This window comes from Salmo salar, chromosome ssa14, assembly GCF_905237065.1.
Source record: "Salmo salar chromosome ssa14, Ssal_v3.1, whole genome shotgun sequence".
In the NCBI taxonomy this organism is placed as follows: domain Eukaryota; kingdom Metazoa; phylum Chordata; class Actinopteri; order Salmoniformes; family Salmonidae; genus Salmo; species Salmo salar.
The window spans coordinates 53755507-53776687 of NC_059455.1; the positions used below are offsets into that span (position 1 = coordinate 53755507).

At 44.9% G+C, this 21181-nt stretch overlaps 1 protein-coding gene across 3 annotated transcripts in view; it reads right to left on the reverse strand.

Annotated features, from left to right (window-relative positions):
- Positions 1-14349: 14349 nt before the first annotated feature.
- LOC106569835 (MAP kinase-interacting serine/threonine-protein kinase 2) overlaps positions 14350-21181 on the reverse strand; it is a 54609-nt gene continuing 47777 nt past the window's right edge. For all 3 annotated transcript variants that reach the window (XM_045694572.1, XM_045694571.1, XM_045694573.1), the window contains 2 exons: positions 18434-20741; positions 14350-18258 (listed from right to left, as the gene is read on the reverse strand). In XM_045694572.1, the coding sequence (XP_045550528.1) occupies positions 20352-20741 (390 nt within the window). In that variant the 3' untranslated portion in view covers positions 14350-18258; positions 18434-20351. The remainder of the gene's footprint in view (positions 18259-18433; positions 20742-21181) is intronic.

A 21181-nucleotide genomic window follows, 5' to 3' on the forward strand; every position in this document is an offset into this window, starting at 1 on the left:
CCTGTAGTCCACAATCATCTCCTTTGTCTTCATCACGTTGAGGGAGAGGTTGTTATCCTGGCATCACACGGCCAGGTCTCTGACCTACCACTGTTGAGTCGTCGGCAAACTTAATGATGGTGTTGGAGTTGTAAATGGCCATGCATTCAAGGGTGAACAGGGAGTACAGGAGGGGACTGAGCATGCACCCCTGGGGGGCTCCAGTGTTGAGGATCAGCGTGGCAGATGTGTTGTTACTTACCCTTACCACCTGGGGGCGGCCCGTCAGGAAGTCTAGGATCCAGTTGCAGAGGGAGGTGTTCAGTCCCAGGGTCCTTAGCTTAGTGATGAGCTTTGATGGCACTATGGTGTTGAACGCTGAGCTGTAGTCAATGAATAGCATTCTCACGTAGGTGTTCCTTTTGTCCAGGTGGGAAAGGGCAGTGTGGAGTGCAATAAAGATGATATCATCTGTGAATCTGTTGGGGCGGTATGCAAATTGGAGTGGGTCTGGGGTTTCTGGGATAATGGTGTTGATGTGAGCCATGACCAACAGACGTGAGTGCTACAGGTCAGTAATCATTTAGGCAGGTTACCTTGGCGTTCTTGGGCACAGGGACTATAGTGGTCTGCTTGAAACATGTAGGTATTACAGACTCAGACAGGGACAGGTTGAAAATGTCAGTGAAGACACTTGCCAGTTGGTCAGCGCATGCTCGGAGTACACGTCCTGGTAATCCGTCTGGCCCTGCGGCCTTGTGAATGTTGACCTGTTTAAAGGTCTTACTCACATCGGCTATGGAGAGCGTGATCACACAATCGTCCGGAACAGTGGATGCTCTCATGCATGCTTCAGTGTTGCTTGCCTTGAAGCGAGAATAGAAGTAATTTAGCTCATCTGGTAGGCTCGTGTCACTGGGCAGCTCGTGGCTGTGCTTCCCTTTGTAGTCCGTAATAGTTTGCACGCCCTGCCACATCCGACGAGCATCGGAGCCGGTTTAGTATGATTCAATCTTAGTCCTGTATTGATGCTTTGCCTGTTTGATGGTTCGTCGGAGGGCATAGCGGGATTTCTTATAAGCGTCCGGGTTAGACCCACTCCTTGAAAGCGGCAGCTCTGCCTTTTAGCTCAGTTCGGATGTTGCCGGTAATCCATGGCTTCTGGTTGGGGTATGTACGTACAGTCACTGTAGGACGACATCATGTGTGGGCAACATCGCACTTATTGATGAAACCAGTGACTGATGTGGTGTACTCCTCAATTCCATCGGAAGAATCCAAGACCATATTCCAGTCTGTGCTAGCAAAACAGTCCTGTAGCTTAGCATCTGCTTCATCTGACCACTTCTTTATTGACTGAGTAACTGGTGCTTCCTGCTTTACTTTTTGCTTGTAAGCAGGAATCATGAGGATATAATTATGGTCAGATTTGCCAAATGGAGGGCGAGGGAGAGCTTTGTACACGTCTGTGTGTGTGGAGTAAAGGTGGTCTAGAGTTTTCTTCCCTCTGGTTGCACATTTAACATGCTGGTAGAAATTAGGTAAACCAGATTTAAGTTTGCCTGCATTAAAGTCCCCGGCCACTAGGAGCGCTGCTTCTGGATGAGCATTTTCTTGTGTGCTTATGGCCTTACACAGCTGGTTGAGTGTGGTCTTAGTGCCAGCATCGGTTTGTGGTGGTAAATAGACAGCTACGAAAATTAATAAAACTCTCTTGGTAAAGAGTGTGGTCTACAGCTTATCATGAGATACTCTACCTCCTTATCACGTTGCATTAATAAATAACGACTTATTATCATTTGTAGATCAGTCAGTCACAATTTATCTGCCATACATTGCTATTTTGATCGTCTCGAACACGGCCATAAACTCTCTGGGAGGGAAAGAAAAATCCCTGCGCATCTGCTCAGAAGGGAGAGAGCTGTGGGAGTCAGGGGAGCCTGGGGGTGGGCTTTGAGGGGCCTGGGGGGTGGGCTTTGGGGTCCCTGGGGGTGGGCTTTGGGGTCCCTGGGGGTGGGCTTTGAGGAGCCTGGGGGCTGGGCTTGGAGGAGCCTGGGGGTGGGCTTTGGGGTCCCTGGGGGTGGGCTTTGAGGAGCCTGGGGGTGGGCTTTGAGGAGCCTGGGGGGTGGGCTTTGGGGTCCCTGGGGGTGGGCTTTGGGGTCCCTGGGGGGTGGGCTTTGGGGTCCCTGGGGGTGGGCTTTGGGGTCCCTAGGGGGTGGGCTTTGGGGTCCCTGGGGTGTCCCTCCAAAAAAGACCTACTTTATAAAAATAAACACACAGTAATTTATTTTACTCCATGTCTCCAACATACCAATATCCTTCTTGATTATCCACTTTTTTAACATAGATACTGCCTATAATAGGCTGTATGTTCCTGGTACGGTCACTGCACCCCCCTCAACTGGAAGCCTCTACAGGCACTGACTCGCCACACTTTTGACCCTTACACACAAACATACACCCAAAAATCCATAAACGCACACATTCACGCACTTACATATACAGTACCAGTCAAAAGTTTGGACACACCTACTCATTCAAGGGTTTTTCTTTGACTATTTTCTACATTGCAGAATAATAGTGAAGCCATCTAAACTGTGAAAGGTGTGTTGAGTCATTGTCCTGAGTGTGCAAAGCTGTCATTAAGGCAAAGGGTGGCTACTTTGAAGAATCTCAAATATAAAATAACACTTTTTTTGGTTACTACATGATTCCATGTGTTATTTCATAGATGTCTTCACTATTATTCTACAATGTAGAAAATAGTAAAAATAAAGAAAAACCCTGGAATGAGTAGGTGTGTCCAAACTTTTGACGGGTACTACACACACACACACACACACACACACAGTCAACACTGCCGACTCCAAGTCGTGAAGGTAGGCAACAACACCTCCGCCACGCTGCCCCTCAACACAGGGGCCCCACAGGGGTGCGTGCTCAGCCCCCTCCTGTACTCCCTGTTCACGTATGGCTGCATGGCCATGCACATCTCCAACTCAATCATCAAGTTTGCAGACGACACAACAGTGGTAGGTCTGATTACCAACAATGACGAGACAGCCTACAGGGAGGAGGTGAGAGCCCTGGCTGAGGGGTGCCAGGAAAATAACCTCCCCCTCAACGTCAACAAAACGAAGGAGCTGATCGTGGACAACAGGAGACAGCAGTGAGAGTACACTCACATCGATAGGGCCATAGTGGTGAGGGTCAAAAGCTTGAAGTTCCTCAGGGTGCACATCACAGACAACCTGAAATGGTCCCTAAACACAGACAGCAAGGTGAAGAAAACCTCTTCAGCCTACACATTATACCCCATCATGTCAAAGTGGTACATTATACCCCATCATGTCAAAGTGGTACATTACACCCCATCATGTCGAAGTGGTACATTATACCCCATTATGTCGAAGTGGTACATTATACTCCATCATGTCAAAGTGGTACATTATACCCCATCATGCCAAAGTGGTACATTATACCCCATCATGTCAAACCCCTTTGTTATGTGGAGCCTAAATAAGTTCAGGAGTAAAAATGTGCTCAACAAGTCACATAAGTTGCATGGACTCGCTCTGTGTGCAATAATAGTGTTTAACATGATTTTTTTTAATGACTACCTCATCTCTGTACCCCACACATACAATTATCTGTAAGGTCCCTCAGTCGAGCAGTACATTTCAAACACAGAACAAAAAAAAACACTTTGGATGGTGTACTGTATGAATACACCCAGTTACTACAAAGAAGCATGCGTCCTTTGTAGCAATTCAGCAAAGCTTGAAGAATTTTGAAAGAAATAATGGGCAAATATGTAACACAATCCAGGTGTGGAAAGCTCTTCGAGAATTACCCAGAAAGACTCACAGCTGTAATCGCTCCCAAAGGTGCTTCTACAAAGTATTGACTCAGTGGTGTGAATTCTTACTGTATGTCAGTTAGATTTTTCTGTATTTGATTTTCAATGCATTTGCAAAAACCTCTAAAACATGTTTTCACTTTGTCATTATGGGGTATTGTGTGTAGATGGATGAAACAAATATAATCAATTGTGAATTCAGGCTGTTACACAACAAAATGTGGAAAAAGTCAAGGGGTCTGAATACTTTCTGAAGGCCACTCTGTACAGAGCATTCAGAAAGTATTCAGACCCCTTGACTTTTTCCACATTTTGTTACGTTACAGCCTTATTTTTAAATAGATTTAAAGAAAAAATTCCTCTCATCAATATACACACAATACCCTATAATGACAAAGCATTTTTTTGGTGCAAATTTATAAATAAAAAAATATTACATTTTCATTAGTATTCACACCCTTTACTCAGTACTTTGTTGAAGCACCTTTGGCAGTGATTACAGCCTTGAGTATTCTTGGATATGACGCTACAAGCTTGGCACACCTGTATTTGGGGAGTTTTTTCCAATTCTTCTCTGCAGATCCTCTCAAGCTCCGTCAGGTTGGATGGGAGGGTCGCTGCACAGCTATTTTCAGGTCTCTCCAGAGATGTTCGATCGGGTTCAAGTCCGGGCTCTGGCTGGACCACTCAAGGGCATTCAGAGACTTGTCCCGAAGCCACTCCTGCGTTGTCTTGACTGTGTGCTTAGGGTCGTTGTCCTGTTGGAAGGTAAACCTTCACCCCAATCTGAGGTCAGGAGCAGGTTTTCATCAAGGATCTCTGTACTTTGCTCCGTTCATCTTTCCCTCGATCCTGACTAGTCTCCCAGTCCCTGCCGCTGAAAAACATCCCCACAGCATGGTACTGCCACCACCATGCTTCACTGTAGGGATGGTGCCAGGTTTCCTCCAGATGTGACGCTTGGCATTCAGGCCAAAGAGTTCAATCTTGGCTTCATCAGACCAGAGAATCTTGTTTCATTTTCAAAAATTTCTAAAGACCTATTTTCGCTTTGTCATTATGGGGTATTGTGTCTAGATTCATGAAGAAAATATTTTATTTAAATTAAAGTAACCAGTGTTCAATGACTCTATGTACAGCGCATTCAGAAAGTATTCAGACCCCTTGACTTTTCCCACATTTTGTTACGTTACAGCCTTATTATAAAATGGATTAAATAAATATTTTTACTTAAAAAAAAAATAAGGATTTTTCTTTGCTGGTCTCTGGGGAGATAAATCTAGCTAGCTAAGTCAACCATTGGCTAGGCCATCAGAAGATAGGCATCTGCCATTCAACTGTATTAGGGCAACATTTTGGAGTGATAGTGGAATCAACCAATCACATTTTGACTTAATAGGTGGGACTAGGCCAACAGGTCACTGCACAATAGTGAGCAATATTTTTCACATGGTCTAGCTAGCAAATTTTTCTTGTCAGGTGTTTGTTGCTAATTTGTTAGCTTCTCCCTTTTCAAGAAAAACTTTCAACAAGACGTTTCAAATGATCATAATCTGGTAATTGGAACTGGGTTTTTTATTGCAGCATGCTTGCTGTAGTTAGACATCTGTTGCATTTAAAGTGGAACTGACAGCGTTTAAGCAACATTAAATATGATTTAAATCTGTTCATATACACCCCTGTAAATTCTTAGAAGGTTTGGGAGTGACGTATTCTAAGGCATTGGTGAAAATTCTATTGCAATGTAGAGTGGGAAGGGGGCCGTGCTTTTGGACAATTAATAGACACTGCAGTAAATAAAAACCGAATAAAAAACATCTGTCTTGTCCAGGACCGGAGTCTATACAGATCGGTGCGCTATAGCCAATCAGAGCTACAGTAGGCCTTTATGCAAATAAGCCATCTGCCATCATTCACTATGAACTGGCCTGTGTGTTTACAGGCAGTAGGACCTGTCATCATTCACTATGAACTGGACTGTGTGTTTACAGGCAGTAGGACCTGTCATCATTCACTATGAACTGGACTGTGTGTTTACAGGCAGTAGGACCTGTCATCATTCACTATGAACTGGACTGTGTGTTTACAGGCAGTAGGACCTGTCATCATTCACTATGAACTGGACTGTGTGTTTACAGGCAGTAGGACCTGTCATCATTCACTATGAACTGGACTGTGTGTTTACAGGCAGTAGGACCTGTCATCATTAGATCCCTCACTTCCAAGGCAGTTATAGTCAATGAACTAATCACTGATCATAATCTTGATGTGATTGGCCTGACTGAAACATGGCTTAAGCCTGATGAATTTACTGTGTTAAATGAGGCCTCACCCCCTGGTTACACTAGTGACCATACCCCCCGTGCATCCGGCAAAGGCGGAGGTGTTGCTAACATTTACGATAGCAAATTTCAATTTACAAAAAAAAAAACAATGACGTTTTCGTCTTTTGAGCTTCTAGTCATGAAATCTATGCAGCCTACTCACTCACTTTTTATAGCTACTGTTTACAGGCCTCCTGGGCCATATGCAGTGTTCCTCACTGAGTTCCCTGAATTCCTATCGGATCTTGTAGTCATAGCAGATAATATTCTAATTTTTGGTGACTTTAACATTCACATGGAAAAGTCCACAGACCCACTCCAAAAGGCTTTCGGAGCCATCATCGACTCAGTGGGTTTTGTCCAACATGTCTCTGGACCTACTCACTGCCACAGTCATACTCTGGACCTAGTTTTGTCCCATGGAATAAATGTTGTGGATCTTAATGTTTTTCCTCATAATCCTGGACTATCGGACCACCATTTTATTACGTTTGCAATCGCAACAAATAATCTGCTCAGACCCCAACCAAGGAGCATTAAAAGTTGTGCTATAAATTCTCAGACAACCCAAAGATTCCTTGACGCCCTTCCAGACTCCCTCTGCCTACCCAAGGACGTCAGAGGACAAAAATCAGTTAACCACCTAACCGAGGAACTCAATTTAACCTTGCGCAATACCCTAGATGCAGTTGCACCCCTAAAAACTAAAAACATCTGTCATAAGAAACTAGCTCCCTGGTATACAGAAAATACACAAGCTCTGAAGCAAGCTTCCAGAAAATTGGAACGGAAATGGCGCCACACCAAACTGGAAGTCTTCCGACTAGCTTGGAAAGACAGTACCGTGTAGTATCGAAGAGCCCTCACTGCTGCTCGATCATCCTATTTTTCCAACTTAATTGAGGAAAATAAGAACAATCCGAAATTTCTTTTTGATACTGTCGCAAAGCTAACTAAAAAGCAGCCTTCGCAAATGGAGGATGGCTTTCACTTCAGCAGTAATACATTTATGAACTTCTTTGAGGAAAAGATCATGATCATTAGAAAGCAAATTACAGACTCCTCTTTAAATCTGGGTATTCCTCCAAAGCTCCATTGTCCTGAGTCTACACAACTCTGCCAGGACCTAGGATCAAGGGAGATACTAAAGTGTTTTAGCACTATATCTCTTGACACAATGATGAAAATAATCATGGCCTCCAAACCCTCAAGCTGCATACTGGACCCTATTCCAACTAAACTACTGAAAGAGCTGCTTCCTGTGCTTGGCCCTCCTATGTTGAACATAATAAACGGCTCTCTATCCACCGGATGTGTACCAAGCTCACTAAAATTGGCAGTAATAAAGCCTCTCTTGAAAAAGCCGAATCTTGATCCAGAAATTATAAAAAACTATCGGCCTATATCGAATCTTCCATTCCTCTCCAAAATTTTAGAAAAAGCTGTTGCACAGCAACTCACTGCCTTCCTGAAGACAAACAATGTATACGAAACGCTTCAGTCTGGTTTTAGACCCCATCATAGCACTGAGACTGCATTTGTGAAGGTGGTAAATGACCTTTTAATGACGTCAGACCGAGGCTCTGCATCTGTCCTCGTGCTCCTAGATCTTAGTGCCGCTTTTGATACCATCGATCACCACATTCTTTTGGAGTGATTGGAAACCCAAATTGGTCTACATGGACAAGTTCTGGCCTGGTTTAGATCTTATCTGTCGGAAAGATATCAGTTTGTCTCTGTGAATGGTTTGTCCTCTGACAAATCAATTGTAAATTTCGGTGTTCCTCAAGGTTCCGTTTTAGGACCACTATTGTTTTCACTATATATTTTACCTCTTGGGGATGTCATTCGAAAACATAATGTTAAATTTCACTGCTATGCGGACGACACACAGCTGTACATTTCAATGAAACATGGTGAAGCCCCAGAATTGCCCTCGCTAGAAGCCTGTGTTTCAGACATAAAGAAGTGGATGGCTGCAAACTTTCTACTTTTAAACTCAGACAAAACAGAGATGCTTGTTCTAGGTCCCAAGAAACAAAGAGATCTTCTGCTGAATCTGACAATTAATCTGGATGGTTGTACAGTCGTCTCAAATAAAACTGTGAAGGACCTCGGCGTTACTCTGGACCCTGATCTCTCTTTTGAAGAACATATCAAGACTGTTTCAAGGACAGCTTTTTTCCAGCTACATAACATTGCAAAAATCAGAAACTTTCTGTCCAAAAATGACGCAGAAAAATTAATCCATGCTTTTGTTACTTCTAGGCTGGACTACTGCAATGCTCTACTTTCCGGCTACCCGGATAAAGCACTAAACAAACTTCAGTTAGTGCTAAATACGGCTGCTAGATTCCTGACTAGAACCAAAAAATGTGATCATATTACTCCAGTGCTAGCCTCCTTACACTGGCTTCCTGTTAAGGCAAGGGCTGATTTCAAGGTTTTACTGCTAACCTACAAAGCATTACATGGGCTTGCTCCTACCTATCTTTCCGATTTGGTCCTGCCGTACATACCTACACGTACGCTACGGTCACAAGACGCAGGCCTCCTAATTGTCCCTAGAATTTCTAAGCAAACGGCTGGAGGTAGGGCTTTCTCCTATAGAGCTCCATTTTTATGGAATGGTCTGCCTACCAATGTGAGAGACGCAGACTCAGTCTCAACCTTTAAGTCTTTACTGAAGACTTATCTCTTCAGTAGGTCCTATGATTAAGTATAGTCTGGCCCAGGAGTGTGAAGGTGAACGGAAAGGCTGGAGCAACGAACCGCCCTTGCTGTCTCTGCCTTGCCGGTTCCCCTCTTTCCACTGGGATTCTCTGCCTCTAACCCTTTTACAGGGGCTGAGTCACTGGCTTACTGGTGTTCTTCCATGCCGTCCATGGGAGGGGTGCGTCACTTGAGTGGGTTGAGTCACTGACGTGGTCTTCCTGTCTGGGTTGGCGCCCCCCTTGGGTTGTGCCATGGCGGAGATCGTTGTGGGCTATACTCGGCCTTGTCTTAGGACGGTAAGTTGGTGGTTGGAGACATCCCTCTAGTGGTGTGGGGGCTGTGCTTTGGCAAAGTGGGTGGGGTTATATCCTGCCTGTTTGGCCCTGTCCGGGGTATCATCGGATGGGGCCACAGTGTCTTCTGATCCCTCCTGTCTCAGCCTCCAGTATTTATGCTGCAGTAGTTTATGTGTCGGGGGCTAGGGTCAGTCTGTTACATCTGGAGTATTTCTCTTGTCTTATCCGGTGTCCTGTGTGAATTTAAATATGCTCTCTCTAATTCTCTCTTTCTGTCTTTCTCTCGGAGGACCTGAGCCCTAGGACCATGCCTCAGGACTACCTGGTATGATGACTCCTTGCTGTCCCCAGTCCACCTGGCCGTGCTGCTGCTCCAGTTTCAACTGTTCTGTCTGCGGCTATGGAACCCTGACCTGTTCACCGGACGTGCTTGTTGCACCCTCGACAACTACTATGATTATTATTATTTGACCATGCTGGTCATTTATGAACATTTTAACATCTTGACCATGTTCTGTTATAATATCCACCCTGCACAGCCAGAAGAGGACTGGCCACCCCTCATAGCCTGGTTCCTCTCTAGGTTTCTTCCTAGGTTTTTGGCCTTTCTAGGGAGTTTTTCCTAGGGAGTTTTTCCTAGCCACCGTGCTTCTTTCACATGCATTGCTTGCTGTTTGGGGTTTTAGGCTGGGTTTCTGTACAGCACTTTGAGATATCAGCTGATTTACGAAGGGCTATATAAATACATTTGATTTGATCATTCACTATGAACTGGACTGTGTGTTTACAGGCAGTAGGACCTGTCATCATTCACTATGAACTGGACTGTGTGTTTACAGGCAGTAGGACCTGTCATCATTCACTATGAACTGGACTGTGTGTTTACAGGCAGTAGGACCTGTCATCATTCACTATGAACTGGACTGTGTGTTTACAGGCAGTAGGACCTGCCATCATTCACTATGAACTGGACTGTGTGTTACAGGCAGTAGGGGCTGCCATCATTCACTATGAACTGGACTGTGTGTTTACAGGCAGTAGGACCTGTCATCATTCACTATGAACTGGACTGTGTTTTTACAGGAAGTAGCAACAACGTGACTTTAGATCATTAGAACACATTTCACCAAAAGCCACAAAATGCACCTGAATGGATTTCTGCTAATACGTAAAACACCACGCGAGTTCTCTTACATTTTGGAACTTTACAGTCCTATTGATCAAACAACCATGAAAAGGTTTACTCTCTCTCTGTTATGCACAACAACAACAACAACAAGATCAACAACTAATGCTAGCCAGAACAAGAATAAAAGGGCTTAATAAAAGGACTTTTTAATTATTTATACTTTTGATACTTACATATTTTAGGAATTACATTTATTTTTTATATTAAAGTATATTTAAAACCAAATACTTTTAGATTTGTATTCAAGTAGTATTTTACTGGGTGACTCACGTTTACTTGAGTCATTTTCTATTAACATATATTTACTTTTACTCAAGTATGACACCCCTGGTAGGACACACCCCTGGTAGGACACTATCACACACATAAATCTACATGGAGTATTCAGAACTGATTTCATTTCTTTACCAAAATAAATTGTTTTGCATTTCACGTGGGTTGACTAAGACTTGATCTCGTAATCTTGCCAAAGATTAGTTGTTAAAAGGTATCAACGTATCTAAGGTATAATAATGCATTATAAATATTTTTTGATAGTAACACATTTTTATCAAATGTAAAACTTAACTGTTTGGAGAAAGTTCTACTGGTTGAAAACACATGGTTTGTGCAGGAACACATTGTGAACACCAGAGGGCGCCAGAGCCTAACAGTCAGCCACCATGAAGTACTGAACAGCCAGATGGAGGGAGCAGCCGAACCTACAGACATGTTCACTGAGTGAGGACTACATGGGAAGCATCACAAACACAGGATTCCATCGTAGCTCAGTGGATAGACAAAGGGAGCATCTGAGATGGCACCCTATTCCCTCTATGTAGGCCTATAGAGCCCTATTCCCTCTATGTAGGCCTATAGCGCCCTATTCCCTCTATGTAGGCTTATGGCGCCCTATTCCCTCTATGTAGGACTATAGCACCCTATTATTTCACTAGCCCATATGGCTCTGGTCTAAAGTAGTGTACTATATAGGAAATAGTGTGCCATTTGGGATGTAAAAACAGTACCCTCTTATCAAATGTGATTCTGGGAATGTTTAGCACATCTCATCACGTGTGGAAATCATAGACAGCATGATATAGTGTGTAGGGAAGACTTCACTGGTGTAAATACACTAAAGACCTAACCACAGATGGACCAATCAGCCAGATATTTCACCGGATGTATAAAATGGGAACCATCTGCTTGGCGTTTCCTCTCACTACCAAATATGGTGATGAGAGGAAGCCCAGTGGCCGGCGGTGGGTGAAGATGAGGTGAGATTTTGGCCGACATTCTGCTAATTTTGTCATCGATTTATTAAAAAAATATATATATTTTCTTTCCAATTTCGATCTTGTCTCATCGCTGTAACTCCCCAACGGGCTCGGGAGGTGACTTAACCCGGAAGCCAGCCGCACCAATGTGTCAGAGGAAACACCGTTCAACTGACGACCGCAGTCAGCCTGCAGGTACCCGGCTCACCACAAGGAGTCGCTAGAGCGCGATGAGCCAAGTAAAGGCCCCCTCCCTGGCCAAACCCTCCCCTAACACCATATAATTCTGTTCCCCAAACGACACTAAACAAAAATATAAACGCAACATCCAACAATTTCAAAGATTTTCCTGAGTTATAGTTCATATGACGAAATCAGTTAATTGAAATAAATTCATTAGGCCCTAATCTATGGATTTCACATGCATCTGATGGTCACAGATACCTTAAAACAATAAGGTAGGGGCGTGGATCAGAAAACCAGTCAGTATCTGGTGTGACCACCATTTGTCTCATACAGCGCGACACATCTCCTTCACATAGAGTTGATCAGGCTGTTGATTGTGGCCTGTGGAATGTTGTCCCACTCCTCTTCAATGGCTGTGTGAAGTTTCTGGATATTGGCGGGAACTAGAACACGCTGTCGTACGCGTCGAACCAGAGCATCCCAAACATGCTCAATGGGTGACATGTCTGGTGAGTATGCAGGTCATGGAAGAACTGGGACATTTTCAGCTTCCAGGAATGGCGTACAGATCCTTGTGGGGCCGTGCGTTATCATGCTGAAACATGAGGTGTTGGTGGCGGAGAGAGAGAGCAACAGCAGTAGGGTGTGAATCCTCATGCCAAGTACAGAGGTGAAGAGAGGAGGGGTGAGGAAAGGAAGAGTAAGGAAAGGAGGGGTGAGGAGAGGAGGGGTGAGGAGATGAGGTCATGAATAACCATGATTACTCTGTATTTCTGTCATCACTATTCTAATGGATGAAAGGATGCACACTCAGTAATACTCCAGGACCAGAGTTGGAGCCCTATGTTGTTTATTGTTTAATGTGCAGTGCACATTAAATGATAAAGCTGTGTGCTGGCAGTTAAAAATGAGCAGTTAGCTACATCTTAACTACTGAGACGAATGTTTCTGTTGTTGATAAGAGAATTATATAATAAAGGTAAATGAATAAAGAACCCAACCCTGTCACGTAACCAATTAGTAATTAGTAGTTATGTAGCATGTATAATGAATAATTAAAAGTACTAATCGGGACAAAATGTGTGTGTGTTTTAGTGGGCCTAAGAAAACAACAAGTAGACTGGGATTGACCCGACAGCTGAGGAACTTGGAGTAACTTAGAGAAGAAAGGGAGTGACCCTCAAGGTTCCTCTAATCTCGGGGGAAAGGAACAGACAGCGCTGGGTAGTGATTAACAGTGTTGAGAAGTCCGGGGAGGGATACAATTCACCTACTGTTTGTGTGGAGGTATGTGCGTAAGCGGGGAGTGAGCATAAAATGAACATCTTTGTGTAATGTACCTCAGAACGTTCTCTGAATAAACCGTACGAACCTTTTGCAGAAAGCTGAGTCTTTGCCTAATTATTCTTAACCCAGTGTCTTACAAACCTTGAGGATTAATCAAGGCTTATTGATTGGTAATTATTATCATTGGGATAGAAAAATTCCACTGACAGTTGTACATTATCCCTGGATAAATAAACTGAACTCAGTAAGAAAGCTTCCTTAGCTCAGAATAAGTTCTGTCACTGGTTCACACTCAGTAAGATTATTAGAGTAGATACGGTTAGGTTTGCTCAGCATTTGATATCATTAAAGACCAGTGGCACATCACGTTTTGCTTTCCCCGCCAGTTTCCACGTGGATTACTGGGCTGGTGTTACCAGTCAACCAATCAAACCTCCATGTCTGATAAATCCGTTATCTGGAGTAAATATGTCGGCAGTCAGCAACTACTATGACGCAGTAGGAAGGTAAGCGATTGATCAAATGACAATGATAGCGCACAACGAGGCTGGTTAGAAGGGTGGCCGACAGGATATCGGTAGTTACCGAGCCTGGTTAGAAGGGTGGCCGACAGGATATCGGTAGTTACCGAGCCTGGTCAGAAGGGCGGCCGACAGGATATCGGTAGTTACCGAGCCTATTTAGAAGGGTGGCCGACAGGATATCGGTAGTTACCGAGCCTGGTCAGAAGGGTGGCCGACAGGATATCGGTAGTAATCGAGCCTGGTTAGAAGGGTTGGCCGACAGGATATCGGTAGTTACCGAGCCTGGTTAGAAGGGTGGCCGACAGGATATCGGTAGTTACCGAGCCTGGTTAGAAGGGTGGCCGACAGGATATCGGTAGTTACCGAGCCTGGTTAGAAGGGTGGCCGACAGGATATCGGTAGTTACCGAGCCTGGTTAGAAGGGTGGCCGACAGGATATCGGTAGTTACCGAGCCTGGTTAGAAGGGTGGCCGACAGGATATCAGTAGTTACCTCGCACACAGCAACAGAGGTTCCTGCTGCTCCATGAACGTGATGCGTGGGAAGCGGTGTTAATTACCACAGATGTAGTGTAGTTCTTACTATCCAGAGACACGTGAAGTTGGGCCAGCTAGCAGAAACGATATACATCGAAAGAGAACGGGAGAGAGACAGAGTTATAGAGAGAGTTCTGAAAGCCAACATGTGAGTTGCAGGAAGTGAATTTCAGAGTCGAAGGACGACAGACAAGACAATCTTTTTCTCTGTGGATTAAATTTATTTCAATTTTTTTCCCCCAAAAAAGAATTGTACAATACAAAATTGTTTTGCAACGGCTTAGAGAAAATGGTTTGAGTAGAGGTATGTCATGACAAAGTGCTTTTTGACATCCATTGTTCCGCTGCTTTGCAGTTCGATTTTCGTTCCCTCCCCACATGCGTCTACAGGCTGCTGAATGAACCAAGCACACAGTGGACCAAACAGAAAGATCAAAATGACCGACTGACGAGCCCCAGAACAGACTAGGGGCCACTACAACTGAACAGAATGTCAGTGAGGGTCATAACCAAAAATGCATTGCGCCAAAAGAAAGTAAAAAAATAAAATAAAAACATCTGGATAGATTTGCTAGTTCCATTTTCAGATGAAAAAAATGAACGCAGGTTCAATTAAATCAAGGCGTTGACTTTTCAGGGACTTGTTCAAAACTAAAAACATTATTTAAAAGTGTTTCACATTCATTCTGACACTATTTGAGGTTTTGAACGGTTTCCAACAGCCTGACCGCCACGTAGGCTGAAAACACAGTAATCTTGTATTAACATTCCACTCCTTGCCAATCCTTGTCATGCCAAACAGTGGCGAGGAGTGGAACGTTAGTACTTCCTGGATTTCAGGCTACCCATCAGGCAGATTGTCACTGACTGACAACAACAGTGAGGGTTGTATCTTAGCAACGAGGGAACATGAACTGAATTATACCATATTATTATCAAAGGCTTCATCATGTTTCATTTGAAAACAGGCTTTACATGAGCCTACCCACACGTTAGAAAAATAGAGTTGGAGTTAGGAATATGATGTATATCATAGCAAAAATATACTTGGGCCTTTCTCTGTATGGGGACTCAAATGGGACCTACTTCTCAGAGGTCAGTCCTACTTCTCAGAGGTCAGTCCTACTTCTTAGAGGTCAGTCCTACTTCTCAGAGGTCAGTCCTACATCTCAGAGGTCAGTCCTACTTCTTAGAGGTCAGTCCTACTTTTCAGGGTCAACATACTGCCATCTATCCTGACAGGCTCTGTCCAATACACTGCCATCTATCCTGACGGGCTCTGTCCAATACACTGCCATCTATCCTGACGGGCTCTGTCCAATACACTGCCATCTATCCTGACGGGCTCTGTCCAATACACTGCCATCTATCCTGACGGGCTCTGTCCAATACACTGCCATCTATCCTGACGGGCTCTGTCCAATACACTGCCATCTATCCTGACGGGCTCTGTCCAATACACTGCCATCTATCCTGACGGGCTCTGTCCAATACACTGCCATCTATCCTGACGGGCTCTGTCCAATACACTGCCATCTATCCTGACAGGCTCTGTCCAATACACTGCCATCTATCCTGACAGGCTCTATCCAATACACTGCCATCTATCCTGACGGGCTCTGTCCAATACACTGCCATCTATCCTGACAGGCTCGGTCCAATACACAGCAGAGGGGCTTGTTTTTCTACTGCTTATGAAGCTGCTGGTGACTGGTTGTCGCCTGGATTCTACATGAAAGGCTTCACTTGGGCTAGACTGGTCTATGTTAGAGCAGAAACTGTGTGGCAGTGTTAACTAGGGTCTTCCCAGACGTACTGTGGTAGAGATTCAGACATTCAGGATAAAACAAAAGTCGAAACTAACGGATGGACTTGTTTTAAGATGGCACTTACGATAGATTTCTGCGACACACAGTTGTTCAACGACGTTACCAGCACAAAAGAAAAACCATAAAGCAAACAGTTTGTGGTTTGATCTGAACAAGATAGACAGAAACACTGAAGTTAAATAACCATATTCATCTCATTTATCTCTCCACCCTCCTCAACATACTGTTCCATCAATAACAGAACTATTCTCTCTGAACCGGGACACAGAACCCCTCTGTTCCATCAATAACAGAACTATTCTCTGAACCGGGACACAGAACCCCTCTGTCTGTTCCCATCAACCACAGAGTTCAATAACAGAACTATTCTCTCTGAACCGGGACACAGAACCCCTCTGTCTGTTCCCATCAACCACAGAGTTCAATAACAGAACTATTCTCTCTGAACTGGGACACAGAACCCCTCTGTCTGTTCCCATCAACAACAGAGTTCAATAACAGAACTATTCTCTCTGAACCGGGACACAGAACCTCTCTGTCTGTTCCCACCAACAATGTAGAAACTTTAAAACAACAGTAAAAACAGAAGCTTAACAGCCGGAGAAACAGCAGCCTGACACAGTATAGTAGAGAAACGTCCCAAATGGCACCCTATTTCCTGTATAGTGCACATAGAGCCCTATGGGCCCTGGTCTAAAGTAGTGCACTGCATAGGGAATAGGGTGCCATAGGGCTCTGGTCTAAAGTAGTACACTGCATAGGGAATAGGGTGCCTTTGGGACACAACCCTAGGAGTTATTGGGAGTTAACCCCCCCCCGAAATATAAAGTATGGGTTTATCATTCACATCTGCGTCATATCCTTTAAGATCTGTTGTTTGGAATGCTTTCCCTAATTGGCCCCAAAATTAATTCAATTTAGATTTTGAGAAAGACTGTTGAGAACTTTAAATAACATATCGTTGTTGCTTTAGGTCATGTGATAGTAACTTTTATTTTATAGCAACATGTGACATTCCTATACAAAAGTTAAGCGGAGCTAAGCTGATCTGGGCAGCTGGTTATAGCCACAGTACTAAGCTGATCTGGGCAGCTGGTTATAGCTACAGTACTAAGCTGATCTGGGCAGCTGGTTATAGCCACAGTACTAGGCTGATCTGGGCAGCTGGTTATAGCCACAGTACTAGGCTGATCTGGGCAGCTGGTTATAGCCACAGTACTAGGCTGATCTGGGCAGCTGGTTATAGCCACAGTACTAGGCTGATCTGGGCAGCTGGTTATAGCCACAGTACTAGGCTGATCTGGGCAGCTGGTTATAGCCACAGTACTAGGCTGATCTGGGCAGCTGGTTATAGCCACAGTACTAAGCTGATCTGGGCAGCTGGTTATAGCCACAGTACTAGGCTGATCTGGGCAGCTGGTTATAGCCACAGTACTAGGCTGATCTGGGCAGCTGGTTATAGCCACAGTACTAAGCTGATCTGGGCAGCTGGTTATAGCCACAGTACTAGGCTGATCTGGGCAGCTGGTTATAGCCACAGTACTAGGCTGATCTGGGCAGCTGGTTATAGCCACAGTACTAAGCTGATCTGGGCAGCTGGTTATAGCCACAGTACTAGGCTGATCTGGGCAGCTGGTTATAGCCACAGTACTAGGCTGATCTGGGCAGCTGGTTATAGCCACAGTACTAAGCTGATCTGGGCAGCTGGTTATAGCCACAGTACTAGGCTGATCTGGGCAGCTGGTTATAGCCACAGTACTAGGCTGATCTGGGCAGCTGGTTATAGCCACAGTACTAGCCCTAATATGGGACTAAAACACATGGCCCTGGGCATTCGCTCTACAAGTGGTTCATTTGGTCTTCTTGGAATACTACCAGCTAGCTAGCCATGCTGGAGCCTCGTCTGGACACACTGAAAAAGCAGTCACCTGGACAACCAAGGCCTTGATTATTCACTAAATGACTTGTCATCAACATGACAGATTATGACCATTGTCAAGTATTACCAAGGCCTTTCAAACCTCTTAATAATATTAGAATGTACATCTTTTGATCGCGTGAATTGAAGTAAAGAAAAACTGAGGATCTCTCTCTCCCCTCGTCTCCCTTTGACTTCTATTGATACCTGGCGAGTCAATAACAGTTCTATTGAAACCTGGCTGATACCTGGTGAGTCAATAACAGTTCTCTTGATACCTGGCTGACACCTGGCGAGTCAATAACAGTTCTATTGATACCTGGCTGATACCTGGTGAGTCAATAACAGTTCTATTGATACCTGGCTGATATCTGGCGAGTCAATAACAGTTCTCTTGATACCTGGCTGATACCTGGTGAGTCAATAACAGTTGTATTGATACCTGGCTGATATCTGGCGAGTCAATAACAGTTCTATTGATACCTGGCTGATACCTGGTAGGTCAATAACAGTTGTATTGATACCTGGCTGATACCTGGCGAGTCAATAACAGTTCTATTGATACCTGGTGAGTCAATAACAGTTGTATTGATACCTGGCTGATACCTGGTGAGTCAATAACAGTTGTATTGATACCTGGTGAAGTCCCCCCCCAGCTCTCTCTATATATATATTTCTAGGTCCTGAGGTATCTGCTGGAAAACAGTTTGTGTTAAAGTTTTAAGTACCTTCGTTGCTGGGACTCTCTCTTGGATTCAGACCAATTTAAGGCTTGTTTCCCCAGACACAGATTAATTAAACTTAGTCCTGGACTAAGAAACATGTCTAAAGGATTCTCCATTTGAAGTGAATTTTAGTCCAGGTCCGGCTCAGTTTAACTTGTGCCAGGGGGAACCAGCCCTAAGAGCTCAGGCTACTTTGGCAGGGTCCATGTCTTCCTATTACAGTCAGCAACAATGACTGCATCAAAACGGCATCCTATTCCCTATATGCCACTTGTGATGCAGCCAGTCAGTGAGCACAACATGTCAAATCAGAACGGCTCAGATCTCAGATCGATATTACCACCACAACAGCAGTGGTCAAGGGGCAGAAATAATGATAACAGGTGAGATGTTGTTTGGACTTTGTGTTGGTGTGTAAAGTCCCAGCAATGAGGAGGTACTAGATAGTTAGCTAGCCTAGCGGCCTCGTAAAGACTTGGCTAGCCTAGCGGCCTCGTAAAGACTTGACTAGCCTAGAGGCCTCGTAAAGACTTGGCTAGCCTAGAGGCCTCGTAAAGACTTGGCTAGCCTTGCGGCCTCGTAAAGACTTGGCTAGCCTTGCGGCCTCGTAAAGACTTGGCTAGCCTTGCGGCCTCGTAAAGACTTGGCTAGGCTAGCTGCCTCGTAAAGACTTGGCTAGGCTAGCTGCCTCGTAAAGAGTTAGCTAGCCTAGCTGCCTCGTAAAGAGTTAGCTAGCCTAGCTGCCTCGTAAAGAGTTAGCTAGCCTAGCTGCCTCGTAAAGAGTTAGCTAGCCTAGCTGACTCGTAAAGAGTTAGCTAGCCTAGCTGCCTCGTAAAGAGTTAGCTAGCCTAGCTGCCTCGTAAAGAGTTAGCTAGCCTATCGGCCGGGCCCGGTTATCAGGCCACCTGAGCTCCCACTACAACAAGCAGGAAGGGTTTGAGTGAGCCACTCAGTGAGTTTGGATAAGTGCGTTACAACACTGATGCTAGCTGGATAGGTGGGCCATCCCACCCTCGTAGACTGAAGGAGAGGGAAGGTCCTGAGGGGTATACTATAAAGGAGTTAGCCAGCTAACGTGCCTACATATTCTGATTCCTTTTTATTTTGTAGAAAGATAAGCTTGAAAAACAGCATGTCGATTTGATTTAACAAACAAAAAAACATATCCAAGTTTAGCTTTATTTAAAAAAAATATTAACAAAAAAAATCAATGTCTATTTCGACTTGCTTATCAAAGTTATCTGGCTAACTCATTGAACCCACTTTGCAGTATACCCCCTCTAGTTAGTAGATCCATCCTGGTGTCTTTAGTGTATCTGATGAAGCTGGTTGATGAAGTTTTCAATTCAAAGTGGGATGACCCAGCTCCTCTGAGTACAGCGCGTGGAACATCAGCAGTAGCAGCCATTGGTCCTTTGGTGTGGGAGCTTGTTTCAATTGTAGTTGTTTTTTTGTTTTTTTTTGTGCCTTCAAAATCCCTTTCCCCTACCTCCCTCCTTTGAATTAGGCATAGGGTCAATGTGCTTCTTTAAGTGCTTCGAAGACCACGACCCCATCATCATCCAAGCCACTGAGGTATTTGCAGGTGTAGCTTAGTGATGAGAAAGATGATGGGAGGGGGTAGAGGGGGAAAAGAGGTGAGAGGAGGAGATGAGCTATGAATTTTTCAGGAGCATTATCAGGTTAGGTTTTGCAGTTGGTCGGTCAGTTTAACGATTATTAGAGGTTTCAGACACAGTCCTCCATGATGACCAGGGGGGCAAGGAGCTGCCGGAGCTCCGAGGCACACACTGGCCCTGTGTGGGGGGGCCCTCTCCTCCTTCGCCGGGCCAGCCGAGAGGACAAGGGGGAGAGGGGGCGCAGGGAGCTCTGGGGGCTGAGGCTGCAGCTGGCAGTGGTGCTGGTAGCCATGTGGTGGGGCGAGGGGGACAGAGAGAGGGACCCCAACGACCCTTCTTCCTCAGAATCTTCGTTGAGGTCCTCTCTCTCCTGACGGTCGCTCTCGTCCTGCTCAGCTAGCTGGCGGGTGACGGCCACAGCCTGGCCGGCGAAGAAGGTCAGGTCCTGGGCTCTGCTGCCTCTGTGGTTCATCCTGGAGGGCACGGTGTTGGGAGCACACTGAGGGAAGAGACAGACGCGGAATGATTAGGTCATGAATTCTAGGCAGCTACCTTTTGTCCCTTCCATTAGAGGTCAAAGTTGCTCTGTCTTATAGTTCAAAACCAGAGAGCTGAACTGAGAGATGGAGGGAGAGATCAAAAGAAAGATTGAGAGAGACAGACAAGTGAGAGAAAGAAAGCCAGACGGAATGAGAGCCATCAAACAGTCCAAGCGTCAATACAGTACCTAAGCTCAAATTCTACTACGCTGGCTCTGACACTCCTTGGATGTGGCAGGGCTTTGCAAACTATCATGGCTTACACAAAGAGAAATCCCGCCACAAACTGCCCAGTGCCTACCAGATGAGCTAAATTCGAGGCAAGCAACACTGAACCATGCATTTGAGCACCAGCTGTTCCAGACGACTGTGATCTCGCTCTCCATAGCCGATGTGAGTA